The 27,919-nt window shown below is 45.0% G+C and overlaps 3 protein-coding genes and 1 pseudogene across 6 annotated transcripts in view; 2 read left to right on the top strand and 2 right to left on the bottom strand.

Moving 5' to 3' along the window:
- Positions 1 to 27,919, bottom strand: part of LOC127916341 (equistatin-like) — a 75,423-nt gene that overhangs the window by 14,988 nt on the left and 32,516 nt on the right. The window lies entirely within an intron of this gene.
- LOC127916339 (saxiphilin-like) overlaps positions 1 to 27,919 on the top strand; it is an 85,077-nt pseudogene that overhangs the window by 14,536 nt on the left and 42,622 nt on the right.
- LOC127916340 (saxiphilin-like) overlaps positions 1 to 27,919 on the top strand; it is a 60,897-nt gene that overhangs the window by 6,836 nt on the left and 26,142 nt on the right. The gene's annotated exons all lie outside the window — the stretch shown is intronic.
- On the bottom strand, positions 6,526 to 9,851 carry LOC118380236 (ladderlectin-like). Of its 2 annotated transcripts, XM_052497980.1 has the most exons (7): positions 9,742 to 9,851; positions 8,764 to 8,884; positions 8,606 to 8,671; positions 8,365 to 8,465; positions 7,732 to 7,908; positions 6,924 to 7,032; positions 6,526 to 6,813 (listed from the first exon to the last, which is right to left on the bottom strand). In XM_052497980.1, exons 3-7 carry the CDS (start codon positions 8,661 to 8,663, stop codon positions 6,722 to 6,724), a joined length of 537 nt encoding a protein of 178 aa, XP_052353940.1. In that variant the 5' UTR covers positions 8,664 to 8,671; positions 8,764 to 8,884; positions 9,742 to 9,851; the 3' UTR covers positions 6,526 to 6,721. The 2 variants fall into 2 exon arrangements, with proteins under 2 accessions (XP_052353940.1, XP_052353939.1); XM_052497979.1 differs by lacking the exon at positions 8,764 to 8,884 and having other exon boundaries at positions 9,742 to 9,842.

The raw sequence follows: 27,919 nt of genomic DNA on the forward strand, positions 1-27,919 counted from the left end.
TCAGGGACCCTGTAGCAACTCCCGGAAAATGTGGATTATCAGCACCAATTAAGGTCGCTGCTCGGGCTCCAAATTACCTATTGAGCCGAAACTTGGGATTCGAGGTCGCCTCAGCTAGGCCTACACATAATGTCAGAACTGGACCCGCAGCTAGATAGTAACTACGTGTTATATGCTTTTATTATGGTTTAACCTTTTGTGACTAGGGGGCAGTATTTTCATTTTTGGAAAAATAACGTTCCCGTAGTAAACAGGATATTTTGTCAGGACAAGATGCTAGAATATGCATATAATTGACAGCTTAGGATAGGAAACACTCTAAAGTTTCCAAAACTGTCAAAATATTGTCTGTGAGTATAACAGAACTGATATTGCAGGCGAAAGCCTGAGAAAAATCCAATCCGGAAGTGCCCCAGGTTTTGAAAGCGCTGTGTTCCAATGACTCCCTATTCAGCTGTGAATGTAACATCAACGAGCTTACGCTCTCTACATATTCCCCAAGATGTCTACAGCACTGTGACGTAGTTTTACGCATTTCTGTTGAAGAAAATCCGTAGGCGGCCACATTGCGTAAGTGGTCACATGGTGGCTCCGAGAGAGATTCTTGCGTAAAATACAGAGGTAGCCATTACTCCAATCGGTCCTCCTGAAAAATGGATTGTCCCGACGGATATATTATTGAATAGATATTACAGAAACACCTTGAGGATTGATTATAAACAACATTTGCCATGTTTGTCGATATTATGGAGCTAATTTGGAATATTTTTCAGTGTTGTGGTGACCGCAATTTCCGGGCGATTTCTCAGCCAAACGTCAAGAACAAACGAAGCTATTTCGCCTACAAAAATAATATTTTGGGAGAAAATTAACTCTGGCTGTCTACCTGGTGTAACCTAATGTAACAGTATAACTTTAGACCGTCCCCTCGCCCATACCCGGGCGCGAACCAGGGACCCTCTGCAAACATCAACAACAGTCACCCTCGAAGCATCGTTACCCATCGCTCCACAAAAGCCGCGGCCCTTGCAGAGCAAGGGGAACTACTACTTCAAGGTCTCAGAGCAAGTGACATCACCGATTGAAACATCCGTTACTCTCACCCCCCTTTTCCTCCATTATGCCTGCTGCTGGCAAGGCATAATGCTATGCAGGGCTATGATAAACTTACACAAATGCTTGTCTAGCGTTGGCTGTAAAGCATATTTTGAAAATCAGAGATGACAGGGTGATTAACAAAAGGCTAAGCTGTGTTCCAATATATTTCACTTGTGATTTTTGTGAATAGGAATATTTATGTCCGTTGCGTTATGCTAATTCGTGTCAGGCGATGATTACGCTCCCGGATCCGGGTTTGAGAGTCACAAGTAGTTTTAACCTTCATTTCTCCAGTGTCAATGTTGATAATGGCTGACCCCTCAGAGGGTGTCCCATGGAGAACCAGTTAGGAACAGAAACACATTTCCAAATCACACCTGCGTATTAATACCTACATGTGTGTGTGTGAAGTAGGACAGAGCAACACCAACAAATGTCTATTTAAGATGTTGGTGAGTAGGTGTGACGTACGTCATGCTTACCTCTCAGAGCAAAAGCCATGCTGACAAGCAGAATGATGGTCAATATCGCCATGGTGATAGTCTCCTGAGAGAGAAAGAGAGATTAGTTGAGCATTTTAAAGGATCTGGAATGGCTGTGGGTACTAGAGGAGAGGTTAAGGAAACCCACTATTAGGTACAAAACTGAAATAACAGCCAAAGCAGCATTTTCTAAACCCAGTCCTGAGAACCCCAAGAAGAAGTATGGTCAACACAGTGCTACTAGTCTTCTGATGTAACTCAGGTATCACTTCTTCAACCACATACAATAGATTAGCCTGGCACACAGGAATATGTATCCTTCCCAAACAATGCACTCTCATCTTCTGCACTCTTCCAAGGGATTCACTGTGTGTCTCTCTCTCTCTGTTGTCTGTAAGTTATGGTCTACCTCTTCCACCTCTCCTTTTAAATGTTTTTTGTCTAATTGTAGATGAACGGTGTTGGAATGGAGATGTCATTTACTAAATGTTACTACTTTGCAGCTGATTCTGGATGTTAATGTTTTTTGTCTAATTGTAGATGAACGTTGTTGGAATGGAGATGTCATTTACTAAATGTTACTACTTTGCAGCTGATTCTGGATGTTAATGTTTTTTGTCTAATTGTAGATGAACGGTGTTGGAATGGAGATGTAGAAGACGGCCAGTTGTCTTTACTGAACTACAGGAACGGATTCACATCCCATACAAATAAATACATGAATGAATCCAGAGATTAAAGTGTTGATTTACTGACGTTATTGTTGTTGTTGATATGTTGAACAATGTATCTGAACCGGTTCATTTATGGGAAATGGAGGAAGGAGTACGTATTACCGGCAGTTACAAGAATTGAAGGTAGTCAAATTCCACGTGGCCATTTAGTAATTAGGCTTCTCCAAGCTCTGATGCTGGTGATGGTCATTAGTAGTCTACCGCACTTGCTAACTGCCTGGTACTGAGCACTCTATTGTCCCTGTAATCACTCTGTCATCAATGCAAATGAAATTTGAAAATCAAAATCGCTTAATGAGCTCTATAACCTATGCAAGTGCAAAACACAGCTCGGCCTTTTGTTAATCCACCTGTCTTCACAGATTTTGAAACTATGCTTTACAGCGAAAGCAATCCAAGCTTTTGTGTATGTTTATCGATTGCATGACAAAGCATTATGAACATAGCATCAAAGTAGCTTGGTCACGAAAAGCAATCAAATTAATCGCTTAACTTTGATATTCGGACGTTTTCACTCACGAGACTCCCAGTTACACAAATGTTCCATAAAGATTATTTTTAGATCCAAAATGTTTGTAATGTTCAGAAATCCACAAGAAAGAGCGGTCATGACAAATTCCAAATAGTCTCCAAAATGTCCAATGTTTTTTATAATCAATCATCAGGTTGTTTTTTAAATGTATAATCAATATCAACCGCAAATGTCTTTCACGGAAAAGCAATACCTGTTCAAATTCTGTTGCGTGAGCAAAACTCATGTGACCATTTGAAGCGATGTTATCGTTCTGGCTCATTTTTCAAAATAGAAGCTCCTTCCTGTTTTGATTTTCCTCAGGGTTTCGCCTGCAATATCAGTTCTGTTATACTCAGACAATATTTTGACAGTTTTGGAAACTTTAGTGTTTTCTATCCAATAATAATATGCATATATTAGCAACCGAGACTGAGGAGCTGGCCTTTTACAATGGGCACCTTCTCATCCAAGCTACTCAATACTGCCCCTGCAGCCATAAATAAAGTGTTGCAATTCTAACTAAACAGCATTTCTTCATCTTTATGCTTTCGTTAATCTTCTTGATATTCTTCCTTTTATTCTGGAGCAAATTGCTCAAGGGCCACGGTTGATTCATCTGTGAAGACGACGTTATTGAATGTCTCGCCAATTTTGATCCATGCCTGGGCCTGCTGGACGGAAAGGTCTTTGTTTGTCAGACGAATCATTGGGTTGAAACTACAGAACAAAAACAAGTGAACACACATGCTTAATGTTCTGGGAATTTACTTTGGGAATAAATATCACTGGTTTACAGAAATATTGGAACAAAGTTGTCTAATGAAGGCAAAATATTTAGAATCCTCCAATCCTGTAGCCTACTCCCGGCCGTCACAATGTACAGCGCCATATTCTCCATTCCATCCTACGGAAGCTCTGAATAGAAACACCATAATATTAATCACATTTCTTAATCAATCCCATATACTAAGTTGTTACAAAAAAAGTTTTACATTTTCTGGTAATGCCAATACGGAATACTAACAAATGCTTCTCAAACTAGCAGTAACAGGAAAAAATGGCTGAGAATTAAATGACATGCCACAGAATTCTGTGGCAGCACGCAAGGTGTGCCGCAACTTTTAAAGGAGTTACCACTGTATGTAAGAATGCTGTTTATTGACTGTAGCTCAGCATTGAACCTCTCTAGCGCTAGCGGAAACCCTCGACAACATTCCGCTGAAATGGCAGCACGTGAAATTCAAAAATATTTTTTTGAAATATGTAACTTTCACACATTAACAAGTCCAATACAGCAAATGAGAGATAAACATCTTGTTAATCTACCCATCGTGTCCGATTTCAAAAATGCTTTACAGCTAAAGCATAACGTATGATTATGTTAGATCACCGCCAAGTCGAAAAAACACACAGCCATTTTTCCAGCCAAAGATAGGATTCACAAAAAGCAGAAATACAGATCAAATTCATCACTAACCTTTGATGATCTTCATCAGATGGCACTCATAGGACATCATATTACACAATACATGTGTTTTGTTCGATAATATTTTATATAATAATTTATAATATTTATATCCAAAAATCTATCTCAGTTTACAAAATTGATAGTTTGGGATGAGTTGAACGCCTTACGTGCAGTGTTGGAAAAGTTTTTTGAGAGAATGATTCCAAAATATCTCGGTTAAATTCTTTTTGATTGATCCACAATCACCCAATATAGATAGTTTGGGGATGAGTTGAACCCAGTAAACATAATTATTTTTTGCTAATATATGAAAAAAAAATATTATTGAATAGAAACAGCCAAAACAAATGTTGCCCAGCATATGTGAAAAGTGCGCTCCTTCCCCAAACAGTTACAGCTCTGGGAAGAGTCCCTACGTGTTCAGCGCGATCTCAGCTTTCAATGGGGCTTCTCATTGTGAGAATCGCCCGCTCGCCAGAGTTTGAGCATGCCGAAAGCTGCTGCCAGTCACTCAAAAAAAACGGTCACTTTTATGTGCGCAGTGGTCAAGTCCTGTCTTTTTTCCAAGATCGATTGAACGGTGCCTGTGTTTCTGTTCGTTCTCAAAATTGCTGTACACCTTTATAACATGTTAAAGCTTGATTATGAAGTTAGTTTGACAAGTTAACTCGACATATATAATTTCAACGTTTTGGTGCGCATCCACTTGAATTTTGCCTACATTTCGACCGAAATGTGGCTATTTTGAGAACCGAAAGACGCAGACTTGAAAACTAAACGCTGGTTTGGTAAGTATAATCCCTTCCAGGTCTTTTGATGGAAGAACAGCAAAGGTAAGGGAATATTTATGTGGTAAATTTGGGTTTCTGTCGACTCCAAGATAGAGGAGCCAGAATGCTACTTTTTGAGCGCTGTCTCATAGTATAGCCTAGTGAACGCATCCTGTAACGTTAAAAATAAATGTAACACAGCGATTGCATTCAGAAGAAGTGTATCTTCCTATACATATGTAAAACATGCATATTTAGTCAAAGTTGATGTGTATTCCTTGTTAGCTGACGTTATCTGCCGGAGCTATCGTCATTTCTCCTGACATTTTAGTAGCATTTTTTGAAGAATGCGTCATTGTAAACAGAGATTTATGGATATATATTGCAGATTGAAAAAAAAATGAATGTACTGTGTAACATGTTATATTACTGTCATCTGATGAAGATTTCAAAAGGTTAGTGAAATTATTTTTTTAATCCTGCGTTTGATTGCATATTTTTTCCTACTTGGCTATGCTAATGAGCTATGTCTGCGGTGGTGGTTTGACGTAAATATGTGCTGTTTGCCGTAAAACATTTTAGAAATCTGACTTGCTGGGTAGATAAACTTGTTTAGCTTTCATTTGAGCTGTTTTACTTGTTAATGTGTGGAGGTTAAATATTTTTTCGCATTGTGCGTTATGCTAATGAGCCGTAGTCACGAAGCCGGATCCGGTATTGGTAGACTGAGGTTGAGTACCCTGCATGTGTTTTTTAATGAACGTTTGAGTTTTAACGAGTGCTATTAGCATTTAGCGTAGCGCATTTGCAGATGGCTGGGTGGGACGCAGACGTCTCAGGGGACGCTAAGAGGTTATTAAATGGCACAAAGGGAGGCTATGGAACATGGAGTCAAAATAGAAGCCACTTCCTGGTTTGATATTACTCAGGGTTTCACCTGCAATATCATTTGTTTTATACAGACAATTTTGGAAACTTTAATGTTTTCTATCCAATACTAATTTGCATATATTAGCAACTGAGAAGCTGGCTGTTTACAATGGGCACCTTTTCATCCAAGCTACTCAATACTGCCCCCTGCAGCCATAAGTTAAACATGTCTTTTGCACTTCAGTATCCTAAACATACTGTGTCATGTCACAGGTCTACATTTACAAAGTTAGGCACAATTACAGTTATGTCCTGGTGGCACAGTAAAGCATAGCACTTCCAACATAAAGGTTGTGGGGTTGAGTTCCACAGGGGACAGGAAGAAAGATTACCAACTACAACATGTGTTATGATGCAGAGTTTCAGGTGAAGTGTTACAGGTTGTACTTAGTGCCAATTTGACACAGGTTTTGTACTTATCTGTTTGACAAATACATTTTGGGATGAGAATGTACCTTTTAGAAAGCGCTCAAAACATGGGACAATTTCAGCAGTATGATTCATAGTCAATAACTCATGAGACAAAAAATAGCATCCACATTTTATTGGCTGCAAACAATTCCTCAACATTTGGTTAGTAACAGACTTCATTTAACAGCAACTAAGTATTTTGACGTTACCATGAAAAGGTTGCAGACACTACGGAATAACATTGCTGCTTCTGATGTGTAGACGTTACCATGAAGTATTAAGGGTGCAGACACTACGGAATAGCATTGCTGCTTCTAATGTATAGTCTGGCGGAGAGGCAGGAGTCTCAGGGAGCATACAGAGGGCAAGCTCATTCCACATAAAGCATTGTTCCAGCGCTTCTGACCTGAAGATGAAACACAGAACACAGATACTCAGCTGTACAGACAGTAGGAAAGTTAAGGAATAAGTTTAATTTGATGACTGGATCAGTGAATGATACTGGGTTTACTGTACCTCCAAAGTTGATATGAATACAAGTCTCGATGGCACCAGCACCAGGCCTTCCTTTAGCCCAGTTCTGGTGAGCAAAGTCGGAGCCATCACTCCAGAACCACCGCCTGTCCTGAGGGGGGGATTTCAGAATAAAGACTAAATGTAGTCCTTCCTCTACCACCTGAAACCAAACAGTTTAAGCTACCACTACTTCAAAACCCACCGACTGGGACTGTTGCTTGTGTAAAAACCTACAGTCGACTCCTCACATTTGCAGTCATCCCGATATATTTCAAAGACAACAAGTCTACAACCTTTGAAGCTAGAAACCCCAAACATGTGGTTACAAGACTGTATGGAAGAGATTACTTTGATCAAATGTATACTTACCTAGAAACATTTTACATGAGTATAAAGGCCTCCTGAAGTTGACAGTAAAATAATTTAGCAGACTCATCTAGAATGACCTACAGGGTCAATTAGGATTAAGGGCGTTGCTCAAGGGCACATCAGATTTCACGGAGTGAGCTCTGGGATTCAACCCAGCCTTTATTGGCCAACGGCGAGGCTACCTGTCGCATGGCAACTCTTGATATTTTATATGGAAACCATTACAATAGCTGTTAAAAAGCAGCAGCTCCTCTTCCTGGGGTCCACACAAAATGACATTAGAACTACTCAGACAGAACTACATCATCAAATTACAGGTAGCCTACGTGCCACATCTCCCATTTTTAACCAGGTTTGCTGTTCACTTGAGCAATATGAGATGGAACGGAGTTCCTTGCAATAATGGCTCTATATAACACTGTAGGCTTAATGGTCCCACCTTAACAGAATAAAATCCGCCAATCCAGGTAGGAGGGAAACTAACAGTCTTGACCAAGACCAACGCCTGTAGAAACTGGTCCTCCTCGGAGCTGTGCACAGATGCCAGGTTTGCGCCAAGGTACTCGACAACGTTGGGTACAGACACCAGTTGATCACCAAGGGACACACAGTACCGCTAGAGAAGAAAGTATTTATTTAACTAGGCAAGTCAATTAAGAAAAGTATTATCTACAGTAACAGCCAAGCAGTAGATGGGAACAAAGGCATTTCATGTATTAGTCAGTCAGCCTTGCTGAGAATTTGTCTTCTGGACTCTCAACCAAATATTGACCATCGCAACTAATTCCTTTTTAAAACTCTTAAAGATACTAGTTCATCTCCATCTTAAGCCATGTCCTGTGGGTTCCAATATACAGGAGGCACGACTCCACATTAAATATTCAAAATGTATAGAAAATACCCAAAATGTATAGAAAATACCCATCTTAAAGGGAAGTTCAGTATTTCACATCAGTCAGTCACATCAGTCATTTCTTGCAGTTTAAGAAAGTATCACCTTTAAGGTAATGTCAAAGAGCTAATTTCAACTACACTTCCCCTTCAAATACACATTAGATGGTAAGGGTGATACCTCTGCTTCAGGCCAGCTCCTCGTAGTCTTTACAAACATTAAACAGATTGATCCATATTTGGTCCAACCGGAAGGACACAAGTCTTCTTCTATCAATGCATCTGTAAGGAGAAGTTACATGTGGCTTTAAAGGCTATTGGAGAAAGATCTACAAACCAGAGCTACAATATTATTTGTAGATCATCCAGTCACCTCTGCTACAAGAAATATACAGAACGAGTCAAGAAAAGTAGACTCTTACTTGCATCTCCCAGAGCAAAGGCAGCACTGAGAAGCAGAAGACTGGTCAACATGGTCATGGAATCTCCTGAGAGAAACAGAGTGAAGGCATCAAAACCAGATTCAACTCAACATACAGTAGATTAGAACAGGAATATGTCTGCTTTCCTAAATGCCAACCTATTCCCTAAACAGGGTTGAGGAGAATTTCTAGGCAGGTATTTCTCTCCACTCAGACAGATGTAATAGAGTTCAAATTCCCAAATGTAGAAATGTCATTCAGGTTTGGTTATGGCCAAATCTGTCAGAAGACAAGCATTATGATTTAACACAGTTATATTCTGCTTTTATTTTACAACAAAAATAAAAGCAAAGTACAAAATGATGTCAGGTAAGGCTTAGTGGCTTGTAACACCAGTAGGTAAGGCTCAGTGGCTTGTAACACCAGTAGGGAAGGCTTAGTGGCTTGTAACACCAGTAGGTAAGGCTCAGTGGCTTGTAACACCAGTAGGTAAGGCTCAGTGGCTTGTAACACCAGTAGGTAAGGCTCAGTGGCTTGTAACACCAGTAGGTAAGGCTCAGTGGCTTGTAACACCAGTAGGGAAGGCTTAGTGGCTTTTAACACCAGTAGGTAAGGTAAAATGGCCACCAGGAAAGGCTGTGATAAGTTGTTATCGTGCTGGAGGGAATACACCACAGCCCAATATTAGATGACATGGTTCAATAAGGTACCTGCTAGCAGTATGGGGTCCCACCTCTGAAGAGCCATCCATAATACACTAGATGGTTCTGATAAAGCACCATTTACAGCACTGAGCAGTGATCAATAACTACATCTAGTTTAGACAAGGCCCATCCAAATATGGCAGCCAATGTTTTGTTCTGGCTTTGCACGTCCATGTTTCCCCTACTTCCAGTCTGGCCCAGCATGGTGCCCATATTGTGAGGGTGATTAGCTAGACAGCTGCGCACATGGAAACCAATCAGAACAGTCTACAGGATTATAGATGTAAGACACATTCTGCTAGCAGGAACCATCATTATACCATGTCTCATCTCACAAGCTGTAACACTTCCCTTACAGTTAAATTAAACAGGATATTACACCCCAATGCAGGAAGTTAAAACCCTAGAAAAGTTACAATAGCAGGAACTTACTTTAGCCAATCAACAACAGGAACACTAAAGGAACTGGGACACCACAAATGCTGAACAAACCCAAGTAGAACAAGCTGCTTATATACCAGAAGAATGGAAGAGGAATTGGTGATTAGCAGAGTGAGTTCAGGTGTGGTGAGTTAGCAGGAAAGGGGCGTGTCCAGAGGGTAATTGGGAGTTCAATTATGCCCACTGAATGCATTTTTTAATGATCATATACAAATAGTTGTTTTGCAGGACAAGGTTTATTGTGACTTTCAAGAATGCCGGACTTGCTTCACCTTGCTCTTCTGGTAGGCTCGATGCAAGTTTCACCATCCAATTATTTCAGACATACAATGCAGATCCACCATGGCACGGACCATGATGATACCTTGGTGCAGACCATGATGATACCTTGGTGCAGACCATGGTGATACCTTGGTGCAGACCATTATGATACCTTGGTGCAGACCATGGTGATACCTTGGTGCAGACCATGGTGATACCTTGGTGCAGACCATGATGATACCTTGGCACAGACCATGGTGATACCTTGGCGCAGACCATGGTGATACCTTAGCGCAGACCATTGTGATACCTTGGTGCAGACCATGATGATACCTTGGCACGGACAATTTGTTTATTCTACACTCTAGGTACATTTTGTTTTTGTTGGGGGGTGAAGTTACTACGTCCAGTTGTTTTTATCGACACAACAGTTCAACGGAATCTCACTGTTGCAGGCAATTCTTACATATATTTTCTATGCAAATTTTCTAAATGTCGACAAAAAAATGAAAGCTGAAGGTCTGGAGGAGAGAGAGTGAAAGTAGAACCAGGGTTTGTTGTTGGGAGAGAGGTAATGGAGAGGGGAGAGGTTTGGTGAGGAGATGAGGAAGGGAGAGAGGAGGAAGGGAGAGAGGATAGGGTAGGGGAAGACAGGATGAGGGGAGAGAGGAATATGAGAGAGGAGAGGATGAGGGGAGAGAGGAATATGGGAGAGGAGAGGTGAGGAGAGGATGAGGGGAGAGAGGTATATGGGAGAGGAGAGGTGAGGAGAGGATGAGGGGAGAGAGGAATATGGGAGGGGTGAGGAAAGGAGGAGGGGAGAGAGGTATATGAGAGAGGAGATGTTAGGTGAGGAGAAGAGAGGAGGAAAGATGATGGATCAAGGTGTTAAAGGGATGTTGTGCGATTTTGGTAATTTAGCCCTCTTTCATTAGTTTTGAAGGAAGTTTTGAAATGAACTACTATAGCTTCAACACAATTGCTAACTATGAGAGCAGATGCCAAAGACTTCCAGTCATTGCGCTGACGTGAGTTAGCGATCGCTGGAAAAACTACCTTCAAAGTCCTTCAAATGGCATGCAGAGACAAAACCTGACTCCGTGTAAGAAGAAAAGGGTTTTAATTTGCCAAAATATTGCAATATCCCTTTAAGTACATAACCTACTGTATAACTGGGGGTAGTGGAGGAGAGTGTCACATTGTTATAAAGGAGACAGGAATGCGTAATAGGGTTTTTTATTTTCCCAAATTACAGTGTGCCATGTAAAGGCACGGGGACGAAGACCAAGCAAACACATATACAAAACACATGGCTGAAACCCATTCAAAAGAGCGAGGAGTACCTCGAATAAATACACAGGAGGAGACCCGAAAACACAAGCACACAATGATACAACACGGGACGAGACCCCTAATCATCTATGCACAATACAAGTGGCACGAAAGCCAAAACAACAAGGCACAGGTACTCACACGACCAACGGACATTGGAACATGGATGCTTCCCAAATGGCTTCTTATCCCCTATGTAGTGCACTACTTTGGACCAGGGCCCACAGTGAACTAAATAGAGAATAGCTCATGGCCACAAAGGTAATATGGACCATTGTCTAAAGTAGCTCACTACGTAGGGAATGGGAGGTCAGTTGGGACATAGACAGGTATTAGATGAACAGATGTTGAAATCTCACCTTCTGAAGTCTTCAGTTGTAGCTTCACTTCTTCAAAGGTCTTCACTGGGTCTCTCTCTCTCTGTCCTGCCTGTGAGTTGAGTTCTACCTCTCTCTCAACTCCTTTTTAAGGACCTGTCCAGTCAGACCCCTCCCTCTATTTTGGCAAAATTTCTCTCTCTCTCTCTCTTTCTACCTCTCTCTCTACCTCTCTCTCTACCTCTCTTTCTACCTCTCTCTCTACCTCTCTTTCTACCTCTCTTTCTACCTCTCTCTCTACCGCTCTCTCTCTCTCTCTCTCTCACTCTCATCCTTCAATTCTCCATACTTTCTGTCCAGCCCAAACCCTGCTGGACCTATCTGACATCTACCTGTTTGACAGGGTTGGGGTCAATTCAAAGTGAAGGTATTCAACTTTTGTAACACATGAATGTGTTACATATTGGGTCACAATATTGTTATGAAGAGACTTAATTCTACCTAATTGAAGCTGATGAAGATGTAGTCTGAAGTGCATTACAATGTCTTGGAAACACAATGCTATTTCAGAAGGAGATAAATAATGAGCAGGAAAACCTTGTGTCCTCATTGTGATGTCACCAGATAGACTTTAGATGCAGCATCAATTTAACTATAAGTTCTGAAATGTTAAATTCATTTGAATTAACTGCTGTTTGTCTAATTGATCTTTTGCCCCAGAATGTTGGGCAACTGATCGTAGCAACTGACGTAGCAGCTGTCGTCAAGCCCAACACCTTGGACAAGCTCATGAAACATGAAATCCACTGAGAGGATTACATAAAAGGTAGAGTTTTCATTGAAAAACTAATAGTTTAAATTGCTAAATATTTTAAATATTTTAACAGTGCACCAGGGATACTTGCTACTGTGATTCCTTATTTTGTTATATTGTTTGCTGGCTCAGCTGGTTAGCGAGCTCTGTCTCATTGACAACCCAATGTTGCTAATGGCCAGCCATCTATCCTGTTAATATAACTTGTTTTGTTAGCTAGGTAATGTTAGCTAGGTATGTTAGAAATGTTATGATCACAACTCTCATCTGTTGTCGACATAAGAATTCCATTTGGGAGCACCAGCTAGTTAGCTAGGTAATGTTAGCCATGTTATGAGCACCAGCTAGTTAGCTAGGTAATGTTAGCCATGTTATGAGCACCAGCAAGTTAGCTAGGTAATGTTAGCCATGTTATGAGCACCAGCTAGTTAGCTAGGTAATGTTAGCCATGTTATGAGCACCAGCTAGTTAGCTAGGTAATGTTAGCCATGTTATGAGCACCAGCAAGTTAGCTAGGTAATGTTAGCCATGTTATGAGCACCAGCTAGTTAGCGAGGTAATGTTAGCCATGTTATGAGCACCAGCTCGTTAGCTAGGTAATGTTAGCCATGTTATGAGCCCAGCTAGTTAGTTAGGTAATGTTAGCCATGTTATGATCACCAGCTCGTTAGCTAGGTAATGTTAGCCATGTTATGAGCCCAGCTAGTTAGTTAGGTAATGTTAGCCATGTTATGAGCACCAGCTCATTAGCTAGGTAATGTTAGCCATGTTATGAGCACCAGCTAGTTAGCTAGGTAATGTTAGCCATGTTATGAGCACCAGCTAGTTAGCTAGGTAATGTTAGCCATGTTATGAGCACCAGCTAGTTAGCTAGGTAATGTTAGCCATGTTATGAGCACCAGCTTGTTAGCCAGGCAATGTTAGCCATGTTATGAGCACCAGCTAGTTAGCTAGGTAATGTTAGCTAGGTATGTTAGCCATGTTATGAGCACCAGCTAGTTAGCTCCAAAAGTAGTTGGTAACGTTTGACTGCATGCCGACAGTGCATTCAGAGCCATTCATTTAAATAATCGACTTGTATTTTTTTCCAGAGTTTCCTGGTCTTTGCATTAACAAGATATTCATTTCCAGCATCTTTCACATCATTGAAAATGCAAAAAAGAGAGGAGGACAGGCACAGCCTGCCCCACCGCTACCAATGATTCTCAGCTAGCGGTGGCCAATGTTAGCAGATGTTTGTCGTGGGTTTTTACATAATTGTAGTGCAAAAGTATTGCACAAAAAATACCATAAACCACATAATCTCAGTGTGATTTCATTTAAAACAGGACAATGGAATAGATGGATGAGGTAGGTCCCAAATAGAACCCTATTCCTTACATAGTGGACTAGTTGTGACCCTATAGGCCCTGGTCAAAAGCAGTGTACTATGTTGGGAATGTCTTGAAATAGTTTTATTGTGTATGATGGTTGTTATGGTACCCCTGTAGCAAAATATATTGTCTTAAAAAGTTCATTTAACCCTCCCGTGGTCCTGGGGTCAGGGTGACCCAGGTCCTGTCCTCCCCTTTCTGTGCTCTGTGCTCGCGGGTCAGAGCGACCCAGGCCCTGTGTTTCCAGGGCTCCCGCTCTGCGCAGGCGGGGTCAGAGTGACCCTGTCAGCCACTGGCGAGGTGTGTGCCTTTGAGCGTAGTAGAGAGTCTGCGAGTGTGGCGAGTGTGACGAGGCTGTGCCCGGCTCCCCACTCTGGGCTCGCAGCTCTGCGCTCTTGGGTCAGAGCACAGGTCCGGACGTGCCTCGCTGTGTGCTAGAGAGCAGCCGAGTGTTCTTTTTGTGCTCTGCGCTCGTGGGTCAGTGCGACCCAGGCCCTGTGTTTCCAGGGCTCTGAGCTCTGCGCTCGTGGGTCAGTGCGACCCAGGCCCTGTGTTTCCAGGGCTCTGAGCTCTGCGCTCGTGGGTCAGTGCAACCCAGGCCCTGTGTTTCCAGGGCTCTGCGCTCTGCGCTCGTGGGTAAAAGTGACCCAGGCCCTGTGTTTCCAGGGCTCTGCTCTCTGCGCTCGTGGTTCAGTGCGACCCAGGCCCTGTGTTTCCAGGGCTGGCGCTCTGCGCTCCGCTCTCTGCGAGTCAGAGCGACCCTGTCAGCCACTGGCGAGGCGTGTGCCCTGGAGCGTAGTAGAGTGTCTGCGAGTGTGGCGAGGTCGTGCGCTCTGCGGGTCAGAGCGACCCTGTCAGCCACTGGCGAGGCGTGTGCCCTGGAGCGTAGTAGAGAGTCTGCGAGTGTGGCGAGTGTGGCGAGGCTGTGCCCGGCTCCCCGCTCTGCGCTCTGGGCTCGCAGCTCTGCGCTCCTGGGTCAGAGCACCTCAGCCAGACGCTGCACAGGTCCGGACGTGCCTCGCTGTGTGCTAGAGAGCAGCCGAGTGTTCTTGTTGTGCTCTGCGGGTCAGAGCGACCCAGCCAGCCGCTGCACAGAGACATAAACTGAACAAGTTCCAGACACGTAACTAACAGAAATGGAATAATGTGTACCTGAACAAAGGGGAGGGGGTCAAAGTCAAAAGTAACAGTCAGTATCTGGTGTGGCCACCAGCTGCATTAAGTACTGCAGTGCATCTCCTCCTCACGGACTGCACCAGATTTGCCCGTTCTTGCTGTGAGATGTTACCCCACTCTTCCACCAAGGCACCTGCAAGATCCCAGAAATTTCTGGGAGGAATGGCCCTAGCCCTCACCCTCCGATCCAACGGGTCCCAGGCGTGCTCAATGGGATTGAGATCCGGGCTCCTCGTTGGCCATGGCAGAATACTGACATTCCTGTATTGCAGGAAATCACACTCGTTCTGTGCAGTATGGCAGGTGGCTTTGTCAAGCTGGAGGGTAGTTAGGATGAGCCTGCAGGAAGGGTACTACATGAGGGAGGAGGATGTCTTCCCTGTTCCTCCACTTTAAGATGACATATTATCATCATTGACAAGAAAAATCTGTTATTCCATTCAGTTATTCCCCTCCTCCTCTCATACCCTAACCCCCCTCCCCCTCTCATACCCTAACCTCTTGCCTCTCCCATATCCCTCTCCCCTCCTCCTCTCATAACCTAACCTCTCCCATATCCCTCTCCCCTCCTCCTCTCATACCCTAACCTCTCCCTTCTCCCATATCCCTCTCCCCTGCTCCTCTCATACCCTAACCTCTCCCTTCTCCCATATCCCTCTCCCCTCCTTTCTCTCATACCCTAACCTCTCCCCTCTCCCATTTCCCTCTCCCCTCCTCCTCTCATACCCGAACCTCTCCTCTCTCCTATACCTCTCTCCCCTACACCTCTCCTCTCCTCTCTCCTATACCTCTCTCCCCTCCTCCTCTCATACCCTAACCTCTCCCATATCAAATCAAATCAAATCAAATGTATTTATATAGCCCTTCGTACATCAGCTGATATCTCAAAGTGCTGTACAGAAACCCAGCCTAAAACCCCAAACAGCAAACAATGCAGGTGTAAAAGCACGGTGGCTAGGAAAAACTCCCTAGAAAGGCCAAAACCTAGGAAGAAACCTAGAGAGGAACCGGGCTATGTGGGGTGGCCAGTCCTCTTCTGGCTGTGCCGGGTAGAGATTATAACAGAACATGACCAAGATGTTCAAATGTTCATAAATGACCAGCATGGTCGAATAATAATAAGGCAGAACAGTTGAAACTGGAGCAGCAGCAGTCAGGTGGACTGGGGACAGCAAGGAGCCATCATGTCAGGTAGTCCTGGGGCACGGTCCTAGGGCTCAGGTCAGTTGAAACTGGAGCAGGAGCATGGCCAGGTGGACTGGGGACAGCAAGGAGTCCTCATGTCAGGTAGTCCTGGGACATGGTCCTAGGGCCCAGGCCAGTTGAAACTGGAGCAGCAGCATGGCCAGGTGGACTGGGGACAGCAAGGAGTCATCATGTCAGGTAGTCCTGGGGCATGGTCCTAGGGCTCAGGTCCTCCGAGAGAGAGAAAGAAAGAGAGAAGGAGAGAATGCACACTTAGATTCACACAGGACACCGAATAGGACAGGAGAAGTACTCCAGATATAACAAACTGACCCTAGCCCCCGACACATAAACTACTGCAGCATAAATACTGGAGGCTGAGACAGGAGGGGTCAGGAGACACTGTGGCCCCATCCGAGGACACCCCGGACAGGGCCAAACAGGAAGGATATAACCCCACCCACTTTGCCAAAGCACAGCCCCCACACCACTAGAGGGATATCTTCAACCACCAACTTACCATCCTGAGACAAGGCCGAGTATAGCCCACAAAGATCTCCGCCACGGAACAACCCAAGGGGGGCAACCCAGACAGGCCGACCACAACAGTGAATCAACCCACCCAGGTGACGCACCCCCCCCAGGGACGGCACGAGAGAGCCCCAGCAAGCCAGTGACTCAGCGCCCGTAACAGGGTTAGAGGCAGAGAATCCCAGTGGAAAGAGGGGAACCGGCCAGGCAGAGACAGCAAGGGCGGTCCGTTGCTCCAGATCCTTTCCGTTCACCTTCCCACTCCTGGGCCAGACTACACTCAATCATATGACTCACTGAAGAGATGAGTCTTCAGTAAAGACTTAAAGGTTGAGACCGAGTTTGCGTCTCTGACATGGGTAGGCAGACCGTTCCATAAAAATGGAGCTCTATAGGAGAAAGCCCTGCCTCCAGCTGTTTGCTTAGAAATTCTAGGGACAATTAGGAGGCCTGCGTCTTGTGACCGTAGCGTATACCTCTCTCCCCTCCTCCTCTCATACCCTAACCTCTTCCCTCTCCTATACCTCTCTCCCCTCCTCCTCTCATACCCTATACCTCTCCTCTCTCCTATACCTCTCCCCTCCTCCTCTCGCCTATACCTCTCGCCCCTCCTCCTCTCCTCTCTCCTATACCTCTCCCTCTCTCCCCTCCAGCTCTCCTCTCTCCTATACCTCTCTCCACTCCTCCTCTCCTATACCTCTCCCCACTCCTATACCTCCTCTCGCCTATACCTCTCGCCCCTCCTCTCGCCTATACCTCTCTCCCCTCCTCCTCTCCTCTCTCCTATACCTCTCTCCCCTCCTCCTCTCTGATGATACCTTGGTGCATACCATGATGATACCTTGGTGCAGACCATGGTGATACCTTGGTGCAGACCATGGTGATACCTTGGTGCAGACCGTGGTGATACCTTGGTGCAGACCGTGGTGATACCTTGGTGCAGACCGTGGTGATACCTTGGTGCTTACCATGGTGATACCTTGGTGCAGACCATGGTGATACCTTGGTGCAGACCATGGTGATACCTTGGTGCAGACCATGATGATACCTTGGTGCAGACCATAATATAATAATAATAATATATGCCATTTAGCAGACACTTTTATCCAAAGCGACTTACAGTCATGTGTGCATACATTCTACGTATGGGTGGTCCCGGGAATCGAACCCACTACCCTGGCGTTACAAGCGCCATGCTCTACCAACTGAGCTACAGAAGGACCATGGTGATACCTTGGTGCAGACCGTGGTGATACCTTGGTACAGAACATGATGATACCTTGGTGCAGACCATTATAATACCTTGGTGCAGACCGTGGTGATACCTTGGTGCACACCATGGTGATACCTTGGTGCAGACCATTATAATACCTTGGTGCAGACCATGATGATACCTTGGTGCAGACCATGATGATACCTTGGTGCAGACCATGATGATACCTTGGTGCAGACCATTATAATACCTTGGTGCAGACCATGGTGATACCTTGGTGCAGACCATGATGATACCTTGGTGCAGACCATGATGATACCTTGGTGCAGACCATGATGATACCTTGGTGCAAACCGTGGTGATACCTTGGTGCAGACCGTGGTGATACCTTGGTGCAGACCATGATGATACCTTGGTGCAGACCATGATGATACCTTGGTGCAGACCATTATAATACCTTGGTGCAGACCATGGTGATACCTTGGTGCAGACCGTGGTGATACCTTGGTGCAGACCATTATAATACCTTGGTGCAGACCATGGCAGTACGTTATTTCTTTTTGAGGGGTAAAGTTTTTTACATCCAGTTGTTTTTGACCGACACACAACAGTTCAACGGAATCTCACTGGAACAGACAATTGTTACATCTATTTCCTATGCAGACTTTCTATATGGCGACAACAACAAAAAAATCAAGTTAATGGGTACATAGTTACTGTATTAAAGCTGAAGGTCAGAGGAGAGGGTTTGAGGAGGGGAGAGGTTAGGGGACGAGAGGAGGAGGGGAGAGGTTAGGGGAGGAGGGGAGGAGGGGAGAGGTTAGGGGAGGAGAGGAGGAGGGGAGGGGTTAGGGGAGGAGGGGAGAGGTTAGGGGAGGAGAGGAGGAGGGGAGAGTCGAGAGGTTAGGGGAGGAGAGGGGTAGGGAAGAGGGGTATAGGAGGGAGGAGTGGAGGAGGGGAGAGAGGAGAGGTTAGGGGAGAGAGGTAGAGGTATAGGAGAGAGGAGAGGTATAGGAGAGAGGAGAGGAGGAGGGGAGAGAGGTATAGGCGAGAGGAGCGGAGGAGGGGCGAGAGGTATAGGCGAGAGGGGAGAGAGGTATAGGAGAGAGGAGAGGTGGAGGGGAGAGAGGAGAGGTAGGAGGGGAGAGAGGTATAGGAGAGAGGAGAGGAGGAGGGGAGAGAGGGAGAGGAGGAGGGTAGAGAGGTATAGGAGAGGAGAGAGGTATAGGAGAGGAGAGAGGTATAGGAGAGGAGAGAGGTATAGGAGAGAGGAGAGGTATAGGAGAGGAGAGAGGTATAGGAGAGAGGAGAGGTAGAGGAGAGGTATAGGAGAGAGGAGCGGAGGAGGGGCGAGAGGTATAGGAGAGGAGAGGTACAGGAGAGAGGAGAGGTATATGTTATGAGAGGAGGAGGGGAGAGAGGTATGGGAGAGGGGAGAGCTTAGGGTATGAGAGGAGGAGGGGAGAGGTTAGGGTATGAGAGGAGGAGGGGAGAAAGGTATGGGAGAAGGGAGAGGTTAGGGTATGAGAGGAGGAGGGGAGAGGTTAGGGTATGAGAGGAGGAGGGGAGAGGTTAGGGGAGGAGAGGAGAGGTAAGGGGACAAGAGGGATAGGAGAGAGGAGAGGTTAGGGGAGGAGAGGTGTAGGGGAGAGAGGTATAGGAGAGAGTAGAGGTATAGGAGAGAGGAGAGGTATAGGGTATGAGAGGAGGGGTGGAGAGAGGTATGGGAGAGGGGAGAGGTTCGGGTATGAGAGGAGGAGGGGAGAGAGGTATGGGAGAAAGGAGAGGTTTGGGTATGAGAGGAGGAGGGGAGAGGTTAGGGTATGCGAGGAGGAGGGGAAAGGGATATGGGAGAGGGGAGAGGTTAGGGTATGAGAGGAGGAGGGGAGAGGGATATGGGAGAGGGGAGAGGTTCGGGTATGAGAGGAGGAGGGGAGAGGGGAGAGGTTAGGGTATGAGAGGAGGAGGGGAGAGGGATATGGGAGAGGGGAGAGGTTAGGGTATGAGAGGAGGGGAGAGGTTAGGGTATGAGAGGAGGAGGGGAGAGGTTCGGGTATGAGAGGAGGAGGGGAATAACTGAATGGAATAACAGATTTTTTTTGTCAATGATCTTTTTGTCAATGCTGATAATTAAAGTGAAAGAACAGGGAAGACATCCTCCTCCCTCATGTAGTACCCTTCCTGCAGGCTCATCCTAACTACCCTCCAGCTTGACAAAGCCACCTGCCATACTGCACAGAACAAGTGTGTTTTCCTGCAATACAGGAATGTCAGTATTCTGCCATGGCCAACGAGTAGCCCGGATCTCAATCCCATTGAGCACGCCTGGGACCCGTTGGATCGGAGGGTAAGGGCTGGGGCCATTCCTCCCTGAAATGTCTGGGATCTTGCAGGTACCTTGGTGGAAGAGTGGGGTAACATCTCACAGCAAGAACGGGCAAATCTGGTGCAGTTCGTGAGGAGGAGATGCACTGCAGTACTTAATGCAGCTGGTGGCCACACCAGATACTGACTGTTACTTTTGACTTTGACCCCCCTTTGTTCAGGGACACATTATTCAATTTCTGTTAGTTACATGTCTGTGGAACTTGTTCAGTTTATGTCTCTGTGCAGCGGCTGGCTGGGTCGCTCTGACCCGCAGAGCGCACGACCTCGCCACACTCGCAGACACTCCACTACACTCCAGGGCACACGCCTCGCCAGTGGCTGACAGGGTCGCTCTGACTGGCAGAGTGCGGAGCGCAGAGCGCCAGCCCTGGAAACACAGGGCCTGGGTTGCACTGACCCACGAGCGCAGAGCACAGAGCCCTGGAAACACAGGGCCTGGGTCGCACTGACCCACGAGCGCAGAGCTCAGAGCCCTGGAAACACAGGGCCTGGGTCGCACTGACCCACGAGCGCAGAGCTCAGAGCCCTGGAATCACAGGGCCTGGGTTGCACTGACCCACGAGCGCAGAGCGCAGAGCCCTGGAAACACAGGGCCTGGGTCGCACTGACCCACGAGCGCAGAGCGCAGAGCCCTGGAAACACAGGGCCTGGGTCGCACTGACCCACGAGCGCAGAGCGCAGAGCCCTGGAAACACAGGGCCTGGGTCGCTTTTACCCACGAGCGCAGAGCACAACAAGAACACTCGGCTGCTCTCTAGCACACAGCGAGGCACGTCCGGACCTGTGCTCTGACCCAAGAGTGCAGAGCTGCGAGCTCAGAGCGCAGAGTGGGGAGCCGGGCACAGCCTCGTCACACTCGCCACACTCGCCACAGTCGCAGACTCTCTACTACGCTCCGCGGCACACGCCTCGCCAGTGGCTGACAGGGTCTCTCTGAGCGCAGAGCGAAGAGTGCAGAGCGGTGAGCCGGGCACACGCCTCGCCACACTCGCAGACTCTCTACTACGCTCAAAGGCACACACCTCGCCAGTGGCTGGCACGGTCACTCTGACCCCGCCAGCGCAGAGCGGGAGCCCTGGAAACATAGGGCCTGTGTCGCTCTGACCCGCGAGCACAGAGCACAGAAAGGGGAGGACAGGACCTGGGTCACCCTGACCCCAGGACCACGGGAGGGTTAAATGAACTTTAAGACAATATATTTTGCTACAGGGGTACCATAACAACCATCTTACACAATAAAACTATTTCAAGACATTCCCAACATAGTACATTGCTTTTGACCAGGGCCTATAGGGTCACAACTAGTCCACTATGTAAGGAATAGGGTTCTATTTGGAACATACCTCATCCATCTATTCCATTGTCCTGTTTTAAATTAAATCACACTGAGATTATGTGGTTTATGGTATTTTTTGTGCAATACTTTTGCACTACGATTATGTAAAAACCCACTGCAAACTTCTGCTAACATTGGCCACCGCTAGCTGAGAATCATTGGTAGCGGTGGGGCAGGCTGTGCCTGTCCTCCTCTTTTTTTGCATTTTCAATGATGTGAAAGATGCTGGAAATGAATATCTTGTTAATGCAAAGACCAGGAAACTCTGGAAAGAAATACAAGTCGATTATTTAAATGAATGGCTCTGAATGCACTGTCGGCATGCAGCCAAACGTTACCAACCACTTTTGGAGCTAACTAGCTGGTGCTCATAACATGGCTAACATTGCCTAGCTAACGAGCTGGTGCTCATAACATGGCTAACATACCTAGCTAACATTACCTAGCTAACTAGATGGTGCTCAAAACATGGCTAACATTGCCTGGCTAACTAGCCGGTGCTCATAACATGGCTAACATTACCTAGCTAATGAGCTGGTGCTCATAACATGGCTAACATACCTAGCTAGCATTACCTAGCTAACTAGCTGGTGCTCATAACATGGCTAACATTACCTAGTTAACGAGCTGGTGCTCATAACATGGCTAACATTACCTAGCTAACTAGCTGGTGCTCATAACATGGCTAACATTACCTAGCTAACGAGCTGGTGCTCATAACATGGCTAACATTACCTAGCTAACTAGCTGGTGCTCATAACATGGCTAACATTTCCTTGCTAACGAGCTGGTGCTCATAACATGGCTAACATTACCTAACTAACTAGCTGGGCTCATAACATGGCTAACATTACCTAGCTAACGAGCTGGTGCTCATAACATGGCTAACATTACCTAGCTAACTAGCTGGTGCTCATAACATGGCTAACATTACCTAGCTAACTAGCTGGTGCTCATAACATGGCTAACATTACCTAGCTAACTAGCTGGTGCTCATAACATGGTAAGATTACCTAGCTAACTAGCTGGTGCTCATAACATGGCTAATATTACCTAGCTAACTTGCTGGTGCTCATAACATGGCTAACATTACCTAGCTAACTAGCTGGTGCTCATAACATGGCTAACATTACCTAGCTAACTAGCTGGTGCTCATAACATGGCTAACATTACCTAGCTAACTAGCTGGTGCTCATAACATGGCTAACATTACCTAGCTAACTAGCTGGTGCTCATAACATGGCTAACATTACCTAGCTAACTAGCTGGTGCTCATAACATGGCTAACATTACCTAGCTAACTAGCTGGTGCTCCCAAATGGAATTCTTATGTCGACAACAGATGAGAGTTGTGATCATAACATTTCTAACATACCTAGCTAACATTACCTAGCTAACAAAACAAGTTATATTAACAGGATAGATAGCTGGCCATTAGCAACATTGGGATGTCAATGAGACAGAGCTCGCTAACCAGCTGAGCCAGCAAACAATATAACAAAATAAGGAATCACAGGAATCACAGTAGCAAGTATCCCTGGTGCACTGTTAAAATATTTAAAATATTTAGCAATTTAAACTATTAGTTTTTCAATGAAAACTCTACCTTTTATGTAATCCTCTCAATGGATTTCATGTTTCATGAGCTTGTCCAAGGTGTTGGGCTTGACGACAGCTGCTACGTCAGTTGCTACGATCAGTTGCCCAACATTCTGGGGCAAAAGATCAATTAGACAGACAGCAGTTAATTCAAATGAATTTAACATTTCAGAACTTATAGTGAAATTGATGCTGCATCTAAAGTCTATCTGGTGACATCACAATGAGGACAAAAGGTTTTACTGCTCATTATTTATCTCCTTCTGAAATAGCATTGTGTTTCCAAGACATTGTAATGCACTTCAGACTACATCTTCATCAGCTTCAATTAGGTAGAATTAAGTCTCTTCATAACAATATTGTGACCCAATATGTAACACATGACTGTGTTGCAAAAGTTGAATACCTTCACTTTGAATTGACCCCAACCCTGTCAAACAGGTAGATGTCAGACAGGTCCAGCAGTGTTTGGGCTGGACAGAAAGTATGGAGAATTGAAGGATGAGAGCGGTAGAGAGAGGTAAAGCGAGAGAGAGAGTTAGAGCGAGAGAGAGAGAGAGAGAGAGAGAGAGGTAGAGCGAGAGAGAGAGAGAGAGGTAGAGCGAGAGAGAGAGCGAGAGAGAGAGAGAGAGAGAATTTTGACAAAATAGAGGGAGGGGTCTGACTGGACAGGTCCTTAAAAAGGAGTTGAGAGAGAGGTAGAACTCAACTCACAGGCAGGACAGAGAGAGACCCAGTGAAGACCTTTGAAGAAGTGAAGCTACAACTGAAGACTTCAGAAGGTGAGATTTCAACATCTGTTCATCTAATACCTGTCTATGTCCCAACTGACTTCCCATTCCCTACGTAGTGAGCTACTTTAGACAAGGGTCCATATTACCTTTGTGGCCATGAGCTATTCTCTATTTAGTTCACTGTGGGCCCTGGTCCAAAGTAGTGCACTACATAGGGGATAAGAAGCCATTTGGGAAGCATCCATGTTCCAATGTCCGTTGGTCGTGTGAGTACCTGTGCCTTGTTGTTTTGGCTTTCGTGCCACTTGTATTGTGCATAGATGATTAGGGGTCTCGTCCCGTGTTGTATCATTGTGTGCTTGTGTTTTCGGGTCTCCTCCTGTGTATTTATTCGAGGTACTCCTCGCTCTTTTGAATGGGTTTCAGCCCTGTGTTTTGTATGTGTTTGCTTGGTCTTCGTCCCCGTGCCTTTACATAGCACACTGTAATTTGGGAAAATAAAAACCCTATTATGCATTCCTGTCTCCTTTATAATAATGTGACACTCTCCTCCAGTACCCCCAGCTATACAGTAGGTTATGTACTTAAAGGGATATTGCAATATTTTGGCTAATTATCTGCCAAATTGTGCAGTCAGCAAAACTCATAAAAAGCATTATAAATCTTCACTTACCTTTGCTGATCTTCATCGGAATGCACTCCCAGGACTCCCACAAGAAATGTTTGTTTTGTTCGGTAATGTCCATCATTTATGTCCAAGTAGCTACTTTTGTTAGCGCGTCAGCACGAAGCGCGTTCACTAAAGCCTGACGAAATGTCCAAAAGTTCCGTAACAGTCAGTAGAAACATGTCAAACGATGTATTGAATCCATCTTTAGAATGTTTTTAACATAAATCTCAAATGAATTTCCAATCGTGGGTATTACAGGGACTTAAGGTGAGCGATGGAAGAGAGCTCCCTCACATGTGAACGCACATGGTCAGTTCATGGCAGACCTGACTAATTCTCCTCTCATTTGGCCCCCCCTTTACAGTAGAGGCATCAGACAGAGTTCTACAGACTGTTGACATCTAGTGGAAGCCGTAGGAAGTGCAAACTCATCCATATCTCGCTGTGATTTCAATAGGATTTTGGTTGAAAATCTTCTCAGGTTTTTGCCTGCCATATGAGTTATGTTATACTCGCAGACATCATTCAAACGGTTTTAGAAACTTCAAAGTGTTTTCTATCCAATGTGAATAATCATATGCATATATTAGCAACTGGGACTGAGAAGCAGGCAGTTTAATATGGGCACCTCTGTGCACCTTTCATCCAAGCAACTCACTGCCCCTTAAGAAGTTAAGCACCTGCTACTGTCCTTTCAAATCTTAATGTTTGTTGGGCAGGTAGGTTCCTGCAAGAACCCCCACCAGCTAAGGAGGTTCCTTGATGACCCCCACCTTCTACGGGGTTCTTAGAAGAACCTTTTAAGGGCCATTTTCAGTTCCAAGAACTGTATGGTTTTAAAGAACAGAACTTTAGAACTCCAGTTGAACCCCACATTTTTAGAGCGTACTTGGACTAGGATTCAAGAGGCACTCTCACATCTGAGCTATCTTTGTTGCAGGTGCATGGTTACAGTTGAGTAATATGAAGAACACTGTTCTTGCTAGTCTCACTGCTCTAAAGCTGTACGTATCAGCCTCAAAGCCTTCGTCAGAGCTTTCAGTGTTCACAACCTGCACCTCTATGTAGACATTGCTCCACCCACATCCGTTCAATGCATCCAATGGGGTTGGAGTATGAGAGAAAAAAGTGTTACCAAAAATAACTGTGCATTTCACAAGTATTCTAATAAAGTGTGTAGGTGATGTGTCAAACAAGACACAAATTACACAGAGGACATCAACCTATCAAGTAAGTTCTCAAAATCATTGGGTTCCGTACAAGAATAAAACAATAACTTTGGCTGTTATTTCAGTTTTGTACCTAATAGTGGATTTCCTTAACCTCTCCTCTAGTACCCACAGCCATTCCAGATGCTTTAAAATGCTCAACTAATCTCTCTTTCTCTCTCTCAGGAGACTATCACCATGGCGATATTGACTATCATTCTGCTTGTCAGCACGGCTTTTGCTATGGGATGTAAGCGGGACATACCTCACACCAACTCACCAACATCTTAATTAAACATACCACACCTAATTCACACACACTCGTAGGTGTTAATACACAGGTGTGATTTGGAAATGTGTTTCTATTCATTATCGGTTCTCCATGGGACACCTTCTGAGAGGTCTGCCATTATCAACCTTGACACTGGAGAAATGAAGGTTGCGCCTTGCTTAAGGGCACATAGATGGATATATCAACTTGTCAGCTCACTGATTTGAACTACTGGCCCAACTCTCTAACTGCAGGCTACCTGCCACTCCTCTAGTACCAGAGATGTATATTGGTGTCTAGATGCTGGACTGAGGTATTCTGATATGAATGGTTTGATCATTCAACTGGATGTATCATTGGATTGTCTTGCAAATATCAGGAAATAACACAGATTACATTTCCAGTATTAGTTTCATCAGCTCTTCTACGAAACTGGAATTTGACTCCACAGGCGTTTTAAACAAGTAGCAGAATTTGACCAGGGCCCTTCGGGAAAAGGGTCCCATATAGAACACAGTCCATGATTCCAGAATGTATATCCATCATTTTTATGTTATGTCCACATTACAATGTATGTTGCCTGTGTGTCCAGATGGTGCGATACTGACCAGGGCAAGACAGGGTCCCATATAGGATGCAGTCTCCTGACCAGGGCCCTTCGGGAACATGGTCCTATATAGGATGCAGTCTCCTGACCAGGGCCCTTCGGGAACAGGGTCCTATATAGGATGCAGTCTCCTGACCAGGGCCCTTCGGGAACAGGGTCCTATATAGGATTTAGTCTCCTGACCAGGGCCCAAAGGGGAACATGGTCCAATATAGGATGCAGTCTCCTGACCAGGGCCCTTCGGGGAACAGGGTCCTATATAGGATTCAGTCTCCTGACCAGGGCCCTTCGGGAAACAGGGTCCCATATAGGATGCAGTCTCCTGAACAGGGCCCTTCGGGAACAGGGTCCCATATAGGATGCAGTATCCTGACCAGGGCCCTTCGGGAACAGGGTCCCATATAGGATGCAGTCTCCTGACCAGGGCCCTTCGGGGAACAGGGTCCCTTATAGAACACAGTCCATGATTCCAGAATGTATATCCATCATTTTTATGTTATGTCCACATTACAATGTATGTTGCCTGTGTGTCCAGATGGTGCGATACGACCCAAGACCCCATGTGAGGATGCTAGAGATTCCGTGCCACGTGGCCAAGGATGGAGCCTACATCCCCAAAGTGTGACGCCGCTGGACAATACACCCCTGAGCAATGTTGGGGCTCTACAGGTTAAAACACACACACTATAAATGCTCCAATTCAGTTGAATGTGACAGTTATATAATAATAATAATATAATAACAATAATATATAATATATAATAATATAATAATAATAATATAATAATAATAATATAATAATAATAATATATAATATATAATAATATAATAATAATAATATAATAATAATAGTTCAATATGTCACAGTAAAATGTGTAAATATTATATATTTAACAGGTTATTAATATGGCTGCAGTCTTTGTACAGGGATCAACATCAGGGGAAATTTCAGAGTGACAAGTAATAGTTCTCGATAAAACTCAAACTTTCATTAAAACACGCATGCAGGGTACTCAATTAAAGCTACACTCGTTGTGAAGCTAGCCAACATGTCAGATTTATAAAATGCTTTAAAACACTTCAAACTACTTCTGTAATCCAACTTTAGGAATTACTAAACGTTAATAAACGATCAAATTGATCACGGAGCGATC

The sequence above is a fragment of the Oncorhynchus keta genome, chromosome 35 (assembly GCF_023373465.1).
Source record: "Oncorhynchus keta strain PuntledgeMale-10-30-2019 chromosome 35, Oket_V2, whole genome shotgun sequence".
In the NCBI taxonomy this organism is placed as follows: domain Eukaryota; kingdom Metazoa; phylum Chordata; class Actinopteri; order Salmoniformes; family Salmonidae; genus Oncorhynchus; species Oncorhynchus keta.